Here is a 21,287-nt window from a genome sequence, read left to right as displayed (position 1 = left end):
ACCCTCCTCCCGGAGACCTCACTTTCCTAGCTGAGCCTGGGCAAACAGCTCAGCCTTCTGCTGCCCACCTGCCCAACCACCCACCAAGCCCAGACCTTAGCCTACTTCCCACAGTGCACACAAGCCCTGCTTCTGAAGCCGGGGCCTGCCCTCAGCCAGGCACTCTGGCAAGGCAGGAGTGAGTGCCGTGTACCTCCTCACTGGTTTGTCCTTCCTGCTCCTTCCTGCTAAGCCGAGTGTGTTTACACAAAATTCTTTGTCTAGCCATGTGCAAAAGTGCCACTGCTTTGAGTCTCTGAGGGCAATGAGACTAGACACCAGCTCCTGGCCAGGGCTCAGGAGCTCACGGCAGACCTCTCAGGGAAGCCCCTGGGCGGCAGAGCTCAGTGCCAGGGACTCAGGCAAGTGCCCTTGTTTGTTTCTTTTCTTGCAGGAGGAAGGAGAAGGGAGTGTTGTGAGTGAAGGCTGGAGGCTTTGGGGAGGAAATTCCCAGGAGTTGCGGGGGGGTTGGTGGGGGGGTGGTGGGGAGTCTTCTCCAAGTAATGGCAAAAATATTCTCCAACGACAAAAACATCTGAGAACGAATTCTTCTCTCAGGGGCTGAAAGGAAAAGCAGAACTTCACCTCCCTTCCCAGGCAGCCCAGCAGCCATCGCTGACCGCCTCCCTGGGGCCCTCTCCAACTCGGAGGGGCAGGAAACCGGCCCTCCTGGAAGCAGAGCCAGGCTGCAGGCGGCGCTTCCCCCTGCACACTCCCTGGAGGGCGGCCCAGCAACCAAATCACCACCAAATATGGGCAGAAAAATGCATGAATCAGAGGATAAAAAAGCCAAGGAGAGCTGCCCTGAGGAATAGTTTCCACGCAGCCCGTGTGACCCTGGGGGCACCAGCAGAAGCCCTGCAAAGAACAGGCGGGGCTGGGGGCTGGAGGCTGGGACCTAGGGCGGGACTCCGTCCTGTCTCCAAGCCCAGAGGCCTGACCGGGAAGGACTGTGTGCATCAGGGACCATCTGATAGTGGCCCTCAGAGGTACTCAGAGGCCCCTTCAGCCCTGCAGTGCTGGCTGAGGACACTGCAGAGCTGCTGGCTGCAACCCTTGGGGAGAAGTGGTGAACAGAATTTTCTGCGGGGGCGTTAAGAACAGGCGGCCTTCTCCTCCCAGCCCCACATTCCAGGGGCTGGGCCAAGATCCCAAAGCCTCCCAGACTCTGGAGGGTTCCCTGGGCCAAGGGAAAATAGGACCTGGGGGAGGGGGCTTCACACTGAAGTCACAGGATTCCTGGCAAGAACAATTTCAAACCAGGATCTGGACTTGTCCCCCTGTCCCAACCCCCTGAGAAGTCCTAGAAGCTACAGCTATTTAGGCCTCCATTGGGGGCATTAGCTAGGGATGGGGTAGGTTCCTGCTTTTCACCCACTGCTGTCGGGTCTGCATGCTTCACGCCGAGCAGGCTGCCTGCACATGGCAAGGGCATTTCTGAACAACTGGAAAGAGATCGACATATCCCATTTGCATTCAACATGTGGCAAGATGGTGGCCAAGTCACCTTAGGGTCTATGAGGGGCGCAGAACTCTGACCCCCTGGCTGGCTAATCACACAAACAATTCAAATTCCAAACTGGACGAATGGAATAGGAGCTTCAGGAAGTTTTCTGATGCCCGTGGGATCACCATCCTTCTGGCATTCCTCTGTGTGCCCTACCTACCCAGGGGGCCCAGCGGGAAGGAAGGGCTCCATGGGTCTGGGATGCAGGTGGATGACTTCTGCTGTGTGAGCACACGGGCGGTCCCTCTGACACACGGCCCGATACTCCCTCTACCTCAAGTCACTGCCTGTGGTTAGAGGGTTCAGGTGGCCACCACCACGGACACCCTGGGGCATCTTGGGGTCAGCCTGACTTCCCGTCCCTTCTCAGCCTCACTTACTCCAACCTCCCAGAACAAAGCTGGAAAGTAATCTCCCTATCGGGCTCCCCACCCTTTTCTCCCTCCCAGTCAGGGAAATGAGTGCTTCCTGAGAAAGTACAAACATCAAGTTCTTTGCACAGGGGCCTAGAGTGTCCTGCTCACAGCCCTGCAAGTTCCTCTTATTTTAGGAGCCTGCTACACTACTCAGGGAGCCTCCAGGGCCCTGCCATGGCCCAAACCACCACTAGAATTCCACAGTTGTGAGGAGGCCCGGCCTCAGGAAGTCAGATGGGTTCCTCCGACACCCCTTCCCTCCCTGCTGCGGTACCTGGCAGAGGCCACCCCATGACCCGAAGGGTAAGGGGGAGTTGCCGGAGCGCTCGGCACTGCTATGTAACAGGAAACCTCGTTTCCTTGAGTGAAGGAAGGGGAAAGGAGTCCTGGGTCTCCTCCCTTTCCTGGCAGGCATGCGAGTGGAAAGAGGCAGTTTTAGAAAGATGATCTGGGGCTGAGCTACTTCTCGGGCCCTTTCTGCCACTCTCTAAGCAGCCCAGGGCCTGGAGCACAAATCTGTCTGATGGCCCCCATGCCAGCCAGGGCAATGATGGCAGCCAGGAACTACACTCCAGGTGTGCTCACTTCCAGGCCAGCTGTTCCTGCAACTGCCCCGTGGTGTCCTGTGCATACCACTCCACTCTTTATGACAGCCTGGTCCCCACCTTCCTTTGCCCTTCAACAGATCTGTGAGTGCATACATGCACATATTGACATGTGTGTGGATCTGCTCAGTAAGAAGTGATTTGGTTCCTGAAAGTGGGCCAGGAGGCAGCAGTCTTTCTACTGAAGTCAGTTTGGTGTCCACAAACTGACAAATCCTATCCCTGCCTTTGCCTTTCCTGCGCAAGGAGACATCTATGACATTAGGCAAAAGAGAGAGACATGTAACTCAGAAGGACACGGAATGAACAGGCTGGGACAGTAACCTGTTCACTCTTGTTTTCAAATATATCACCCACCTCCTTAGGACCCTACATGAATCTCACACTAGTGGTGTATGACGTTGTTGTTCTTGTCCCCACTGAGGACATCCAGAGCTTTTGTAATGGGGCAGCCCTTGCATCAGGATCAGGAAACCCCAGCTGACAGCCAAGGATAAAGTGACAGTTATGAGGACGTCTAGGCTGGACCCCAGGAAAAATACAGCAATGTCAAGCAGCCATTTTCGGCAGGACCAGCTGTCCCCAGCCTCACAAGAGGGCCACAACTCAGAATTCCTGCATCCCAGCGGTGGTGGGAACCAGGACTAGAAGGCCCCAATCCCTGCCTCACATCCACATCTGGCCAGGAGGGGGAGCACGAGCACCCGTTTCATTCACCCCCTTTTAGTCAGGGCGATGCTCCAAATGGGCCTCCAACAACGGGATTCTGAAAGCTGGACAAAGGAGTTTCATGTTTCTCTTCTCTGAGATACCTCCACAACCCACAAGACTGATGAGCATGTGCCTCTCTTGGCGGGGGGGGGGGGGGGGGGGGCTCCCCTCTTCAAACACTAAAAGCAGTTTCTTTGCAAGGGACTGCCACCAAGATGCCCTCTCCTTAGGGCAGCCCACTTCTAAGCGATCTGCACTCGAACGTCAGTTTCTGATGAGCCGGGCCACTGTGAAAGGCACCTGGTGTGCGCATTATTTCCTATTTATCACAGCAACCATGTTACATGGATACCATCCTCTCCCCACCTGAAAGTGAGGTCCAGAAAGGTAAGTGCTCTCCTCAGGGTCACGCAGCCAGTGATAGCAGAGCCGGAATTTGAACCCAGGTGGGCCTAATTTGGAGCCTGCTCTCTTGTCACTCATCAGGTCCTTGGGCTCACTCATGGGGCCATGGGAAGACACCACTTCAAGGCCACAGGTAAGCCCGAGGGAGAAATAATCCTTCTGGCCACAATAGAACATGGCCTCCCAAGCGGCCTCTGCTCACTCTGGAGATTAGGCCCAGGCTCAGGTGATGACGGTGTGCCTGGCTCACTGCTCTGACCGTTCTGATCCAGCACCGTGACTGCTCCCAGCCCGCCCAAGGGAGGAGGTGACAGGCTCCCCTCTTGGGCTGGAATTCAGGTGGGGTGGCAACTGGCCCCTCAAGCCCAGGGCTCAGGGGACAGAGAAGTGACTAGGAAAGGAAGGAAGAGACAGTGAGTCACCACAGGCTGGCTACACAGACATTCCCTCATACCGAGCGGCTGAGGAAGTGTGCTGGGGAGAGAGCGTGCTGATAAGCTGAGAACGGGGCAGCGGGCCAGCAGCCCGAGCCACACAGCACCCCTAACCTCCTGGCTGGACAGTAAATAAACAACAGCTGGGTGGGGAGGAGGGCAGCAAGGAGGAGGAAAGCCAGCCAGAGGACGGGTTATTTTAAAAGAGCTTTTGAGGGAAGAGCAAGTCTCAGTTACGCCCCCGCTCTGCCATGCCTCACGTTCCCCCGTCATTTAGAACAGCAAACAGAGGAATCTTGGAGGGGGCTCAGCATAACCAAGTCAGGAGGAAAACCAAAGATAAGGGGAATGGGGAAGAGGATTCTTGGGTTCAGCGTTAGAAAACTGATGTCATGAGACATTCCATACACCCTCTGATCTTGAGATCATTGGCACCATAGGCCCTCTCGTCTAGGAGTTTCTAAGGTTAGGGTCCCTGAGTTTGTGACCCCATAAATGGGTAAGACTGCTGGTGGGGGTGTTTCTCTAGGGACAGGGCCCAGAGCTTCCACAGCCATTGGCGTTTGAGACGCAAAAAGAGAGGGAGAATCATAACATAAAGGATGAGGTAGAGACTCAAAAGAGGGAGAGCTTGAGTTAGGGAAAACCAGATGAAGTACAGGATGCCTAGTGTTTAGTATGAGTATATCCCATGTACATTTGGGAAATACTTATACTACCAAAAAAAAAAAAAAAACCATTGTTTATCTGAAATTCAAATTCCACTGGGTGTCCTGTAATTGTATTTGCCAAACCTGGTAACCCTACCTTGAGGTCACAGGGTCACTGCCTGGACCAGACTCCACATCTCCCACTCCCTGGGACTGAGCCAGCTCTCTCCAGATACAGCCATTAAAAGCCACCAACTACTTTAAGGAAAACAAACAAATCCAAACCTGCCCTTCTGAAGAAGCCGCTTCAGGGTGTTGAGCTACACATGGTGGAAGGAGGAACCCCCCTACCCACATGCGGCTGCCAGGACTCCTACGCAAAGACACTGGCACAGTGACAGAACGAGGGGGACACAACTGGGGTACAGTGTGCTCTAGCACCTTCCCAGACTGCAAATCTATTCCAGAGTTGCTTCCATCGCTCTGAAGACAGGAGAAAGTTTATGCCAGAGCAACAAAACAAAAACCAAATGAACCAACAACCTCAGCAGGGCTTTTGAGCCATAATCAAGAGCAGTGAAGAAAGCTAAAGGCAGGGAGAGGGAATCTGACAACACCCACCAGAGAATTCTCTGTTGGAGGCTCTGAAAAGTGAGCTGTGCTTTTCTGTGGACATTTCCTGATGCTCACTCCTAATGCAGGTCCTTGGGTATAATGATGTGAACGAAAGCAGACACTTCCTAGCATCTCTGGACTCTGTACCAGAGTAAAGCTGCCCTCCGTGCGGCTAAGGACACATCCCAGTCCCCCAAACTCGCTGCCGCTCACCAGTGTAATCGCAGTGCATGGAGGAAGGCCGAGAGGCCCTCCATGATCAGGAGGATGGCCACGGTCAGGGTGGCAAAGGCGGCGAAAATGAAGAACAGCGCCAGACCTCCCGCCAAGCTCTTCACGCTGAGGCCGATGTGGATCACCATGGTCCAAAGCACCTCAGACAGCTCTGGGGAATGCAGAGAGACAGGACATCTGGTTCAGTGTGGCAAGAGGTGCCGTGGGCCTACCACTTTGCTCTGCCGTCCCTCACCCGAAGTGTTTGCTGCACCCCAGCTTCCTGCAGGGACTCCCGTGCATAGCTCAGGTGGCAAAGTGCTGGTCCTCCCGTTTGGACGTCTTTCTCCCGGGATTCAGGAGTCTGAGTAGTTCCAGACCTCTATGTTATTTCCACTCTACTTAAGCCCCACATCGGGGAGAGTGCCCAGAGAAGGGGAAACCTGTAATTTCCCACCGGAGAGAAATACACTCACGTGCATGTGCCAGGCTGAGGGCCCAGAGCCGCAGGTAGGAGGCGGTGTTCGAGATGCAGCCCAGGCAGTACTCGATGGTGTGGATGGCCTGGTGGACCATGGTGTCCCCAAAGTCAAACTGTCATGGGAGGAAACCAGAGAGAAGACAGAAGGCTGGGAGGCGATGTGCAGATGGGGCTGTGGCCACTTGGTGCTTGGGGCCCGGGCGTGAGCACCAGCACTGACGGCTATCTGGGCCAGGAAGCCCCCAGTGTTGACCTCAGGTGGTGATTCAGCTATGCTATCCCCAGAAATCCTGCCTGGCTTAGCCCCTAACTGGGACACCCCATTTCCCTTGATAGACTACATTTTAATGACCTCCCTCTTAACGAGATGACGCTCAACACATTTTTTTCTTCTTACTAGGCTGTAAGCTCGAGAGAGGAATGTATGCCGAGTTAAGAGCACTCAGAGAAATGGGCTGTCTGGACTCAGGACTCTAGGGCCCTGAGGCTGGGCCTCCTCCAGCTGACTTCCTCCTTCCTCCAAATCCTGAGAACAGAGGGCTTTTCCCGGGTGGCCATGCTTCAGGTGACGGGCTCGGAGGCCAGAAGCTTCGGAGGCAAGACAGCCTCTACAGTCACTTCACTTATTATTCTTATTGCCTGTTGGGAGCAAGATAACCTCCTTTTTCTTTTGTGGCTTCTGAGAAGATGACACATGGAAATTCTGACAAAAGTTTCCGCAAATCCTCCAGTTGACTGAGACCACATGGAACATCTATTGTTTTTTGTTTCTGTTTTTCTCAGGCTCCCTTTCTCCCAGCTTTCCTTCCCACATCAAATACTGTTTCAAGAATAAAGGGGTAGAGCTAGAACAAGCTTGCAGGAGTTCACATACAGCCCGCTCCAAGAGCAGCTAGGGAATAATTACTGGCATGCACTAGAGGGGAGCCAGGCATCCTTCCAGGCCCCCCAACTCCCACCCCAGGTGGGGCAATCACAGCCACCAAAAACAGGAGGTGGGCCCTTCCCGGGCTCCTCCCACACAGCCCCCAGAAACCCAGAAGCACAGGGCCTCCCCGCCTGCCCTGCCTTCAGGTCAGAGTCTGTTTTTCACCAGTTTCTTTCGAGACTCACATGACTCCACTCCCAAAGGACACAAGAAATGTCCTGGGAAATTGCACGAAGGCAGAACAAGAGAGGGAGCTGGCTGGTAACGCGCTAACAGCCCAGGCCTCAGGGGTGCGGCCAGGAGGGAGGGGGGCCAGCTCCAACACACCATCTCTGGGCAACTGCCTCAGTTTCCCTCACCTGACCATCTATACTTGGAGTATTTCTGGGCTTTTCTTCTGTAACAGGCTCTTCAGGGCTCCTAGTTACCTAAAAACTAGGGAAATCCTCATTACCTCAATCCCAAGAACACTGCTAAGAGCTCCTTCCCACCAGTGCTGGCTGTCACCCCAGAGCCTGTAGAGGCAGGAACAGTCCTGGCTCCCAGGAGCACTGCTCCTAAGAGCTCCATGAAAGCACGGACTGCTGGGTTTCCTGTAGAACTGGCCCCTTTTCAGTTTTATTCTACCCAGAGTTCCTCCCAGAAGAATGGAGAACACGGAGGGAGCCTCTCTTCTGGTGTTACCACACTCTCTCTGCACTTACTTCCTAACTTCCTGCTTTGTAACCGTGGGCAAGGTTTCATCACTATATAATGGAGAAAGTGCGTGAGGATTTAGTGCGAAATGCAGCCCAGCACTATGGAGCCTATCACTGCCTCAGGAGTCAGCTGTGACTGAAAAGGACCGCTACGGACTCCCATCTACACTCTCCTCCAGGTGCGCGGCCCGTCCCCTCCTCACCTCCTGGGCCCTGCCCTCCACCCTCTCCACCAGACAGACCCTACCTTCCCAGGACCCACTCCCTTGCCTCCCAGGTGTGAGGTCTAACACATTCTGTGTCCTGACTGAGCCCCTGCAGTGTTTCTCGCTGTTGCCTTTTCCTCCGCACTCTGGAGATGCTCCCCTGCCCTCAGTTTTCCTCCTACCTCCCTGGATGCTCCTTCCCAGTCTCCATCTTGATTCTTCCTTAAATGTCGGAGGTCCAGCCTCAGCTCTCACACTTCTCTTGCAGCGTGGCCACTCAGGCTTGGACAGCCACCCGTAGGAGTGACTCCCCGATGGACATCTTCATTTCCGCTTTCCCTGTTCCCAACGGGCTGTGCTACATCCCTTCCCAGTGCGCCAGAGGCACTTCAAACTCCATGCCCCCACACTCATTCCTTGCTCTCCTCTGACTCCACCAGGACCTGTTCCTACTCCAGGTCCCATGTCTAACAGTGTCATCACTAGGGCCCCAGGCACCCGAGCCTGGAAGTCAATCTGGAATCCTCACTCACTCTCACCGCCTACATTCACTAAAGTCCTGGGACCCGTAGCTCTAACTTCTTTGATCTCATTAGCTGTCCCTTCCTTTCCAACTCCTCTGCAACTCCTCACTTCAGGCCTCCTGATTCTCTCATGACTCGTATCAAGCTAGCTGGTCTCCATGCCTCCACACTGTGACCCCTCCCCAATGCAGTATCTCCTAGAACACACCCACTAGAGCATTTCAGCAATGCACACAGGCTGTGATACTTCCAGCTGCCCCCACCTCCTGATCACTCCTTACTATTCAAACACTTGGTACCACAGTGAGTTTCTGCAACTTCCAGGCGCCCCTCTCACTGGTCTCCAACTCCTGCCCCTGAGCTCCAGCCAAGCTGTGTGCCTGTTTATCCCCAACACATGATGGGCCCACATGCCTGTGTCTTTCCGATAACTATACACACTGATGGGTCTGCATTCTCACCCAGCCCCCACAAAGACTCCTGCTTGACCGGACTAAATTAGCAACAATCTCTATAGGGAATCACTTCCTGGTCACCTCTTCTCCACCCCAACCCCAGTGCTTGTCAGGTGCCCTCTTTCTGTGTTCCCACAGCATCCTGGGCACATCTTAATCACACCATCTGTCACCCAGGCTGTTTCTTCAGTTTGGCTGGGAGTTCCTTGAAGGCAACGGCTATGTTTTTCTTCTTGCAGTTTCTGTAGCACCACAGTGCTTGGCACACAGAGGGTGAATGAATTAATGGGTGGGATAAAAGAATTAATGAATGGATGGGTGGATGGGATGAATGAACAGATGGATGGATGGGTGGGTGGGTGGGTTGGACAGATGGAGGGTGGGTGGGTGGATGGGTTGGACAGATGGGGAGGATGGGTGGGCGAGCAGGGCAGACGGATGCATGAGACGAATGAATGGGTGGCATGGACAGACGGGTAAGTGGGATGACTGGATGGATGGATGGGTGAGTGGGATGAAAAAAACACATGGACGGATGGAATGAGTACATGGCTGGGTGTGTGGGATGACCACACCTGGTGAGATGACAGTAGGGAGAGGTGCCACTGACTCTTGCTGAATGGTTACAGCCTTTCAAGACTTCCCAGACGATCAGCTAGCTGGCCTGGCCCTGGTTCACAACTGTACTGAGTGCTTCCCAGGGAGAGGAACTACTGCTTCAATCAGGCTGGAATAATGGCCTACATAGGGCAAATGGGTTTTCACAGCCAAGCAAAAAGGGGAAGTTCTAGAAGAATTAGGCTGAACTTAAAAAAAAAAAAGTTTTGTTTGAAATCTTTAGATAATTATAATAGTTCATCTAAATCTGGCTGTGGAGCACTACACCGTACATGTGCCTGATAAAGATAAAATGTCATCATTGTTTAGGAAGCCACAGGAAGCTGTACCCTTGAGGGAGCTGAGGGGCCAGAGACTAGGGAGGCTGAATTACAGTCCATCTTGAGTGGACATCCAAGGCCCCTGGGACATGGTTCACTAATGCGGACCATTCTGATGATGACCATGCATTGGGTGCTCTACTAGAAGACACTTAGAAAGAGCAGTGTTGTTGGAGACTGTGTTACTGGGAGAGGCCTGGGCTCCTCACTAACACGGAACACACTCCCAGCCAGCCCTTCCAAGCAGTGACTATGTGCAGGTGAGCAGCTCACAGGAACACAGGGGCTCCTGGATGCCAGCGAATGAGCCTCTCCAGCCTTCAGGAAGACCGAGCACGGTCTGGTTTTACACAGAACAGCCAAGGTTTTCCTGTTCCCATCCCACTTCTCTTTTAGAGAGGACTAGGAGAGCCAGGAGAGGGAAGGTCCATGGGTCTATGTATTTTAGAGAAAAGTTTTGGGGGAAGATGCAAACAGTGCAGCAAGGCCTTTAAAAATAAAAAAATCAATTTAAAATTTGTGTATTGCTAAATGAATCACTGCTAAGCTAGAAGGCCTTCTACTCCAAATGTGGCCTGAATAGCCAACTTTGTTTCTATTACCTGGTATAATATGAACTCCTTTCACGCAAATGGGATTGTTTTTTCTGGGATACATTGGAGAGACAAAGCCTCCTTTTTGAAAGCTTTCGACCTCCCATCTGGGTCTCAGGGAGGTAGAGTGGACCCCAAGTGAGGGTCCAGCAATTCTCACTTCAAGCATCATCAAGCTGATGAGGACAGGAGGAAGAGACTGGCTGCATCTCAGACAGGGAGGAAGGGTAAGCTTTACTCACAAGCTCTCAGAGAGCAAGGAGGAAACAGCTACTCCCAGCGGCAGAGCGACCGTACCATACGTAACACCACAGGAGAGGAAGGCAAAGACCAATGGGATTTAACCCCCAAGGGGGGTCACTTCAAGAATGCCAAAGCAGACATTACTTGCAGCTCCTTTCAAAGCCATTCTCAGAGGGATTAGATCAGCAAAGTCAATGAAACAAAGACAGAGGTGACTGACATGAGATGCAGTTAATGGAGATGAGCTTTTTCAGAACACAGGTTCACGCACTGGTTAGACATGGCCCGTGAGATGCGGGATGTGCGGGTGACGTGTGTGGCCCCCGGCTGCAGCAGGGTCAGCAGAGTGATCACAAGGATGGGAAGAGAAGCCCCAGATAAACATGAAGGCAAAGCCAGCTTGTTTCTTACCACTTCATCCTCGGTAGGCTTGTAAACACAAATTTACACTTAGTGGAAAGCCATGCCACACACGGTCACAAGTCAGGAGCACAAGGTTACGGACTGTTTCCCGGGGAAAACTGTGGATGTTAAATGGGCCTAATGCGTTGGAGGCAGGCCTCCTCAGCACACGCAGAAAGCAAATCCAGCAGGATTTACAGCATTAAAAGATACATATCTTTTAAAGGCACCCCAATCCTTACGATTTCTTTTAAAAATGTCAGACACAGGGGAAGCAGTCAGACTAAAAAGTTTAGTCACCTGGGTCCCCAATTCCTATTCTATTTGCTTCAAAAAGCATATAATGCAAAAAAAGAGAGAGAGAGAGAGACAATATAATGAACAGATGACATTCAGAAGTTCAGTTCAGAGGCTTTGTAGTGTGAGTGGTCAGGCAAGGAGACTGGATTTTAAAAAACAGCCTAGAGGTGGTGGTTTAAGGAAAAGTCTAATTTGGCTTTACTACTTTTCACTCTCCCTGTAAAAGGTAGGCAAATAACATTTTTAAAAAGCTCAGATAATATATTTGTAGTAAGAGCACATTAGTTGGGGCGCCTGGGTGGCTCAGTGGGTTGGGCCTCTGCCTTCAGCTCGGGTCGTGATCTTGGGGTCCTGGGATCGTGCCCCGCATCAGGCTCTCTGCTCAGCGGGGAGCCTGCTTCCCCCCTCCCTCTGCCTGCTGCTCTGCCTACTTGTGAACTCTCTCTCTCTGTCAAATAAATAAATAAAATCTTGGAAAAAAAAAAAAAGAGCGCATTAGTGGGACAAGACTTGAAAAATACCCGTGGTTACAGTTCCAACTGGAACCATTCCTGGAAGGGGCAAGGGATGAAGAAGCTGCCCTAAGGGGGCTGTGTTTCTGGTAACAAGAGTGGGGAAGCCTGGGCCTCCTCTGCCCTCAGTCCCCAGGAGCACAGTTAGTCACTGAGATCAGCATGCAGAGTACTGCGGGCAACTCAGAATTCAATGAGCTTGGACAAGCAACCACAACTACTGCGGGTACTGTAGGGGCCACCCAGAGCTCACAGTAGGCCCGCTGGAAAAAGTTGTGCTGCCCAAAGAGGCCCGGAAGGCAGGCTGATCACTAATATGAGCATTATCATTTTTCAGGAAGACCAGAGGGAGGCTACTTCCGCATAAGACGAGGGCTGACCCACAGGAGAAGGAGAGGAAGCCCACGCCACTGGATCTTACCTCTTCTGCGTCCTCTGAATGGGTGGAGAGCTGGTCATGCTGAATAATCTCAGCATCCTCCTCTGTCGGTCCGTTGCCCACCCTGATCCCACCAAAGTTGAGAGTTCCCTACACAGATGAACAGAAAGAGTAGAATTTGCCTGGGCTTTAATGTGACATTCTGTGAGGTGGGGAAGGGCGATGGTTAATACATACAAACCTCAGAAAAGCATATATTCTAGCAACACAATCAAAACCCGCTGATCCAACAGCTAAACTAAAAACAAACCACTGTCCCCGCCCCAACCACCACCGGCCCAGCCCCAGCCCCAGCCCCAGCTGCATTTACCACCTCACTCTGATCAGTTCTGCCTGCCACACCAGGATGCACTAACCTGGCCTTGGTCAAGGCCAGCTGAGAGGCCTGCTCGAAGGAAAAGCTTCATATGAGCAGACTCTTATAACGACTATAGCTCTATCTATAAAGTTGTCAGGGGTCTAAGTTTTTCTAGAACTAAAGATCAGACTTTCTAGGAGGGAGGGGAGCCAAATGACATGGTGACTATAACCTGGTTGGATAAGCTTTCCACTGGAACCCAAGAGTTCCAGCAACCTCTCCCAGAAGCGGACCGGGTCTCTGCCCAGGAACAAAGGACTTCCTAGGATCAGGGAAGGGACAAAAGCTTAATGTACGTCAGCTCGTGGCTAGAGAATACGGAGTTTAAAAAAAAACAAAGAAAGAAAGAAAGAAAGAAGAACAAGGAAAGTCTCCTTTCCTCCAGTGGAGGACTCTGGAATGTTCCAACAATCTTGGAGGCATGTGGCAGATGCAGACTGGGTGTCTGCCTCTACCCGTTTCCCAGGCATTGTGTTCAGCGGGTTCCCCAGAACCAGAATTTCTAAGTCAACCTGACTTGAAAAGCTTGGGTTTGTTGAGGCAAAAGGACTCTGAGTGCAAAAACCAGGCAGAACTGGAGTGAAATCAGACAAACAGCAATGAGAGCTAACCTGCCAGAAGGAAAAGGAGCTAAAGAACCAGCCCTTAGACCCACTGCTTATGGTTTCTGATCAGGGAGCCCAAAGGAGGCAAGAGTTTAAACACTGCTCTCCAGCAAAATGGCCTTCTGGGCAGCAGCACGACGTGCCAACTGCCCTGGGGTCCCCACTCACAGCTTCACCTTCTAGTGTGCACTTTTTGCCACAGCTTACGGACTACTAGAACTCAGTGTCTGGGCAAAGTCTCTCTCTACTTGTAGCACGGGTTCTCCCGTGCTGGTCAGAGAGCCAGCTGCATCAGAATCACCTTGATATATGTGCTGCCGAAGCGAGCACCAGAAATTAGAGATTCTCAAATGCTACCTCCAAAAATTGTACATTTTGTAGGTCTGGAGTGGGGCCTAGGAAATCTATGTTTAAAAAAATATCTCCCCAAGTGCAAACTGTATAATCATTTTTACTATCTGTCAAAATTGAAAATGTAAGCACACACACACAAAAATGCAAGTACCCTTTGAGACTCAGCAGTCCCACTGCTGGGAACATCTGTGTTTATGAAATTTTATCAAGGTACACGGACAACGACGTTCCCTGCATTCTTATTTGTAATAGCAAAGAACTGGGAACAATCAACACATCCATCAACAAAAGAGTGATTACACAATTTTAGCATATCCAACAGAATGTTCTATGGAATACCAGACAACTATAAAAGAGTGAAACAATCTCCTAGGATACACTAAAAACTTTAAAACCTAATAAATCAAGGGGCAGAAGAGTGCCACAGTTTAAAACACAATTCCTAGTATGTTTTAAACACATACATATATACATGTACAAACATATACACAGATTTATATTAATGGATAATAGAAATATGCAGAAAAAATTTGGAAGCAAAACTCCCCTGCCTTTGAGCAGAAGGGGTCTGGGGAGAGGGGAACTTTCTCTTTCTGTACTATTTGCATTCTCTAAACTATTGCTTTAATTTTACTTTTTTGTGTTTTGGTTTTAGTCGGGCTTTAGGAGCCCCAACGTAGGGCTTGAACTCAAAACCCTGAGATTAAGACCTGAGCTGAGATCAAGAGCCAGACACTTAACCTACTGAGCCACCCAGGTGCCCCCTAATTTTACTTTTTAATGTCAATAGGGGATTGTCTAGGTCATGGAATCAGGAACCATCTTTATTACTTCTTTTGTTTTAATACCCTAAGAAACAAACAAATTTAAAGTTTACCAGGTGATACTGATGTGTAGTCAGATTCAGGGAGCCCTAAGACCCTGGGCACCTCCAGGTTATACCCGACAACCCTCAGGAGGTGGACCGGGGACAGAAGAGAACCCCAGAGTACCCTGACAAGGGTTACAGGGTCCAGGCAGCCTTTAGGCTTTAAGGCTCCCAAAACAGAAGGTCATTTCTGAAGCCTTCCCCAGCCAGCAGAGTGAGGGGCAGACAGGTAAACCATCTCCCCAGGCAGACACCAACAAGTGTCCCTTCAGGACACAGGACATGAGAGTTCTAGGAAGACGGGATGAGACATACACATCAGCAAAAAAAAGAAAAGAAAAAAGTAAACTGTGACACACCGCTTACAGACAACCAAGAGGACACAGAACAGAAGAAACACAAATCAATGATCGCATCCTCAGCCCTTAGGGTCAAGAATCCAGGGTCCTTGTTGTAAAATGACCGTCCTGATGCCTTCAGCTGCTCTCTAGAGTCAGATATTTTGCTAAAGAACCAGTGGGGTGAAGAAGACTCCATGAATGTGCAGCTTTCCAGACTGGGGACATTTAATTTGGAGTGTGTCAGAGAAAGGGGATACCAGAGTTAAGAGCATCAAGACGGATGCCTCAGAAACACATCATAAATATGCTAAGACTAGCAAAAAGAATAGCACTGGGAAAGAATGTTGATAAATGGATAGTATGTGCTTTGTGGGCTTTAAAAAAAAATTTCTCATAGGAAAGGAGAGAGTAACTCTCTGAACATAATTTCAAGCAGCAACATTAAATGATCTTCTGATCCAAAATGTCAGCCCTTTTAGATTCTTTCTAGAAGGATGATTATGGCAGGTATCTAAGTTTAAAATGATCAGAAACACCTAATGAAGGAAATGGTTCTCCATCTAAATATTTTATTTTCTTTTAAAGGAGTATGATGTCACTAGATCACACCAGCAACATGTGTGATCACTGCTGGTGATATTTTAAAAATCTTACCAATTACCTGGAATTGACTGGGCTAAGTTGGTATCAGCGCATTAAGAGTTTTGTTAAGAGATATCGTTAAGGACAAATATTGAAATGTTTAACATTTGAAGTACTGTTGCTGAATTATGAGTTGATATTTAAAGAAGGAAAGATCCAGACAGATGACTTTGCTTCCTGCATCAGATGCAGAGGGCACAGAGACCCACGCAGACTGGAGGTCTCTGGAGCAGCTGAGGACAGGAGGGCTTCTGAGTCTCTCACAAAAAAGCAGACATGTATAAGGTCCCACTGGCAGGAAAGAAAGTCATAGCTAAAATGGACCAAATGTCCACGCATCCCTCCAAACCAGAAGTTTAAAGAGCAGGGAAATTAATTCAAGAATCACAGGAATGTTCTCGCTCCATGCTGAAAAATCATCTAATACGTGGTTAAAAAAGACAGACATGAAAGTGGATGAGTCCAAGAGCTGCCATCTCGGATTAAGATGACGGGATTCTGAGAGGGTACAACAGTCACTTTGCTTCCATAGACATGACTGTACTTACAGTTTTTAATAGAAACTTAACTTAGTAGACCAATGGTAAAGATGATATTAGAATCTATTCATAAGAGGTGGATATCTTTTCTGTCATTATCTCAATGAGTAACAAGGACGTACTTCCCAAGAGCACACATGTCCCAAGCTCTCAACATAATTGAAAAGAATTCTGCTGCACTGTTTGCCACCTCTTTACACAAAATGTGATGGTTTGTCAGTTTTAATTCACTCACTGTTGCAGCCGCTGCTGCCTCTAGTCCCTGCTGGCTCGGGGTTGGGCTGACTGGGGCCTCCACAGGCTGCCCTTCCTGATAGTGAATGGAAGAGAAGAGGAAGGGGTAAAGAAAAAAAGAGGGAGGGAGTGAGGGGGGAGACAAATGGAGGGTACATGGAAGGATGAAGATGGTCAGAAAAGGGAGAAGGAGGGTCTTGTAACTCAGCTGCTCTCCAACAGGAATAATAATCTAACAGCCGTTTGAGAGTCATGCAATAAGATCTTTTGGGCTTTACTAGGCAGTGTAATAAGTAAGCATTATTGCATAGGCAGAAATGAAAATCTGGCAACTTAAATGTGAGTGTGTAGAATTCATAAGCACACATACATTAAGCAAACACAAGTGGATGTGCTCCTTTCTAAAAAGAAAAAAAAAATCAGTGTTCTTTAAACCAAATGTTTTTTCCGGATGTCTTGGCTGGTGAAAGTATCATGGTGTCACTTTAAAAGAAAATGTCTCAGCGTCGTCAGCCCTGTGGTTGCCCAGGCAAACCACATGAGTGGATTCACCTCCCTGCAGCTCTTGCAGCCCTGATCTGGCTGACGCTGCATCTAGGCAGGCCCAGACCTGGACTGTGCTGAGCACAGCATGAGCAAAGCATGACCAGGAAAGGTAAAGACCTATGATGTGTATTCTCTACCTGAGCTACACAAAGCTGAATCCAGATGTTCGAACAGCAAATACATGTGGTTTTTTGGTTTTTAAATTTCAGCAGGTCCAGTGCTCATGCCGGGATATGACACAGGCGCATTTTAAGATCATACAGACTTATGCACAATTCATTATATCTGATGAGGAATTGCCTTGATCTCAAGGGGGAAAAAAATCTAGTAACTTTTAGCAATAAAAATATACCCACCAAATGCTTCTTCCTCAAATACTGATGGCGAAGGACCAGTGGTTTAAATAGTAGCATCCAAGGCACACACAGTAGCGCAACCACTACCAGGAAACACTGAATTCCTTTCTACAAAGTAAGGACAAGGCACATCACATTAACCAAACATGCAGTTTCCAACTCCAGCACAAATTTCCCCCAAACAGTACTTTCTTACTGATCTAAGAATAACACTATCTAGCTTCTCAAAATAATTAGATGATGTTGTGGCAAAGCCCAGGAATTGTCTCATAGGATGAGAGTTATAAATTCTGCCCTTTGTGGATACAGGAATTATAATAGGTCCTCCAAAGCTAAGGAGAATGGGCTGAATTTAGGTCTGGATATATGGGCTGAAAACTAAAACCACAGGAAGAGATTTTTAAAGGCTTTGCCAGAGTCACAGAAATATCTGGCTTCCTGATCTAGGGTAACCACCTACAACAGTCCACCTCTGGGTTGACCCACCTGTCCAGAATACAGCATTGAATTACTAGAGTCCCCGTAGGAGAAGAGAAACATGTTTATGAAATGGATCAGAAGGCTCGGCGCTTTCTCAGATGTATTAGCATTATAGGCTGTCCACTTGTAAAATATGAGGATAACCAAGTAGCCGAACAAAGAGGTCATGAAGATTATTTCAGGAATAAATCCAAAGTAGATATTTAGGGGCTTCTTGAAATAGCTAGAAAGGAAGAGAGAAAAAAAATGTTAAAAGTCAACGGACCCAGGGGGGTGCCTGGCTGGCTTGGTCAGTGAAGCATGGGCCTCTTGATCTCGGGGTTGTGTATTCGGGTCCCACAATGGGCACAGAGCTTACTTTAAAGGCGAATAGACCCAGGGTCACCCCTACACGAAATGGAGTACTTAGTAGATTTCCTACCTACAGCTCCCTCAATTCTGTCTTTATCACTTAAAGAAGCAACAGCCAGAAGCAAAGGAGGGCAACAGAAACAAGAAGGATTAACCGTGACTTCCAAACTTTTGGACCCTGAACATCCTGGTACCAACCCCAGTAATCTTTTCCCATGAGAAAGAGACTAGAAAATATAGTACATTCTGGGACCACAGTTCATAATTTTATTTTTTTATTTTTATTTTTTAAGATTTTATTCACTTATTTGATAGACGGAGATCACAAGCAGGCTCCCCGCCGAGCAGAAAGCCCAATGCAGAGCTCGATCATAGGACCCTGGGATCATGACCTGAGCTGAAGGCAGAGGCTTTAACCCACTGAGCCACTCAGGCGTCCCCACAGTTCATAATTTTAAATGAGTTACCCATAAAAGAAAAAAAGTAACTCACTCATTTTGATGAAAATGACATAAGGTTTTTCAAGGATCTTTACTGCAGTTATGAATTGTTAAGGGACTAATACTAAGCCTCATTTAAGAATATGAGATTTTTAGGGGGCATCTGGGTGGCTCAGTGGGTTAAGCCTCTGCCTTCGGCTCAGGTCATGATCCAAGGTCCTGGGATCGAGCCCCGAGCTCCGCATCGGGCTCTCCGCTCAGCAGGGAGCCTGCTTCCCCCTTCTCTCTCTACCTGCCTCTCTGCCTCCTTCTGATCTCTCTCTGTGTCATATAAATAAACAAAATCTTTAAAAGAAAAAAAAAGAATATGAGATTTTTTTTTAAAACATTTTTTTTATGGTTCTGTATCTTTTATTTTTTTTTTAATTTTTAGAATATGAGATTTTTATAAAAGCACTTCTTTAACACAGAACGGGGTTCTGAGTTACTAATCCCTCCCCAAATAAGCCATTATTTCTTTATGCAAAAGCATTATCTAAGCTATGCGTGTTCTTGTGACATAAATCCAGCAACTCACGTATGGTTGAAGAGGCTCAAGGTGACTCCAAACATCATGTGGGTGATGCCTAGGATAACAGACGTCTTCATTTTAAAGGAGTTGAGAAAGGTCAGTTTATTGGTAGCAATGTTCCAGATCTGTCACAACACAAGGAAACAAAAAGGCATTACAGAGTTTGTGAATAGGATATTATTCACCTATTTCTTTTTCTTTAAAAGCTTTACAAAAAAAAAAAAAAAAAAGTAAGCTCTACGCCCAATGTGGGGCTAGAACTCATGACCCTGAGATCAAGAGTTGCATGCTCCACCAGCTGAGCAAGCCAGATGCTCCTATTCACCTACTTTTTAAAGCTTTTTTTTAAGTTATAGAAAATTCTAAACACAGACTTAAGTAGAGAGGACAGTATGACAAACTCACATTTACCTATGACCCAGATGCACAATTACCTATTGACTCAAGGTCAATCTTATTTTATCATACAGACAACCTACTCTCCACCTCCATATTATTTGGAAGCAAAGTCCAGATATCATATCATTTTACCAGTAAATATTTGACTTTTTTTTTTGTTTGTTTTAAGAAAGAGAGAGCCCGCCTGCTGGGGAAGAGGAGGAGAGGTGGGGAGAAGGGCAGAAAGAGAGGGAGAGAGAGACAGAATCTTTTTTTTAAGACTTTATTTATTTGAGAGAGAGAGAGAGTGTGAGAGAGCATACAAGCAGGAGGGAGGGCCGAGGAAGAAGCAGACTCCCTGCTGAGCAGGGAGCTGGATACAAGACTTGATCTTAGGACCCCAGGATTACAACCTGAGCCAAAGGCAGATGTTTAACTGACTAAGCCACCCAGGTACCCAAGAGAGAGAATCTTTTTTTTTATTATTATTATTATTATTTTTTTTTTATTTGACAGAGAGAGAGATCACAAGGAGGCAGAGAGGCAGACAGAGAGAGAGGGTGAAGCAGGCTCTCTGCAGGGCTCAATCTCAGGACCCTGAGATCATGACCTGAGCTGAAGGCAGAGGCTTAACCCACTGAGCCACCCAGGCGCCCCAAGAGAGAGAATCTTAAGCAGGTTCCACACCCAAGATGGACATGGGGCCCGATCTCATGACCCTGAGGTCATGATCTGAGCTGAAATCAAGATCAGAGGGTTAACTGCCTAAGCCACCCAGGCACCACACCCCACCTTTTTTAGGTAAGGACTAATTTTTTTTAAAAACTTGACCACAATACTGTTATCACTCCCAAAAGCATTAACAATGACTCTTTAATATCATGAAACATACAGTTAGTATTTAAAATTCCTTGATTGTGCCCCAATTTTTTATTTATTTATTTTTAAAAAGATTTTATTTATTTGAGAGAGAAAGAGAGAGGGAGAGAGAGAGAGAAGGAGAGCACAAGCTAGGGAGAGAGGCAGAGGCAGAGGGAGAGGGACAAGGAGACTCCCGGCTGAGCAGAGAGCCCAATGCGGGGCTTGATCCCAGGACCCTGGGATCATGACCTGAGCCAAATGAAGGCAGATGCTTAACTGACTGAGCCACCCAGGTGCCCTATGCTTCAATTAAAAAAAAAAAGAAATTCATTTATTCAGATTAGGTCTCTACACTGACACAGCTCTTAAATATCTAATCTATAAATTCTCCCTCTACTCTCCTTTTTTTTATTCCTTACAAAATATTTGAAGAAGCTGGGACATTTATTTTATAGATGTTCCCAAGGTCATTGTTTTGCTGATCATATCCCCATGGTGCTGTCTTTCCATCTATTTTTTTTTTAATTTTATTTGGAAAATAAGAATCTATTTGAAACAGGAAAAAGGCAAAAAAAAAAAAAAAAAGAGAGAGAGAGAGAGAAAGAAACAAAGAAAAAAAAAGGAAATGTAAAATGTTAGTCTGAAGGACGAACGAGTTGTGAGGAAACACCTGGAGCTCAAAATAGTCTCTTCCCCCGGTGCTGGAGTTTTACCGTCCTGTGGGATCCATAAGCTTGTCATTCACCTGTTCTTCCAGTCTGTCTTCTGGGGGAGTTCCATCTATTTTTAAATATCAGTTGCCTTAAGCTTTGTCACCTGGGCCTGGACATCTGCAATATTTTCCACAGTTCTACCTCTACTTGACCATCAGATTATGTTTCCTGAACCAATGCCTCCGATGCAGGCACTTCCCTGTGCCCAAACCTACCCTGCACCCCCACTGTCTTCTTCAGGATGAAGTGCAGACTCTGGAACATGAGGAGCCAGGTCTGCCGCCAGCTAGCCTGACATCATGTTTACTGAACCGGGGGTCCTTGTGAGGAGCTCAT

General features: G+C 48.5%; 1 protein-coding gene across 2 annotated transcripts in view; it reads right to left on the bottom strand.

The window, feature by feature from the left end:
- The window catches only part of ATP6V0A1 (ATPase H+ transporting V0 subunit a1), a 63,058-nt gene that overhangs the window by 1,668 nt on the left and 40,103 nt on the right, over positions 1–21,287 (bottom strand). For both annotated transcript variants that reach the window (XM_080827070.1, XM_080827069.1), the window contains exons 15-20: positions 19,006–19,124; positions 17,644–17,860; positions 17,158–17,265; positions 12,297–12,404; positions 6,072–6,189; positions 5,596–5,767 (exon numbers count right to left, since the gene is read on the bottom strand). In XM_080827070.1, coding sequence (XP_080683196.1) covers positions 5,596–5,767; positions 6,072–6,189; positions 12,297–12,404; positions 17,158–17,265; positions 17,644–17,860; positions 19,006–19,124 — 842 coding nt within the window. The remainder of the gene's footprint in view (positions 1–5,595; positions 5,768–6,071; positions 6,190–12,296; positions 12,405–17,157; positions 17,266–17,643; positions 17,861–19,005; positions 19,125–21,287) is intronic.

Source organism: Martes martes (genome assembly GCF_963455335.1).
Source record: "Martes martes genome assembly, chromosome: 16".
In the NCBI taxonomy this organism is placed as follows: domain Eukaryota; kingdom Metazoa; phylum Chordata; class Mammalia; order Carnivora; family Mustelidae; genus Martes; species Martes martes.
The sequence above is the reverse complement of the archived record's forward strand: the minus strand, read 5'-3'. Positions and strand labels throughout refer to the sequence as shown.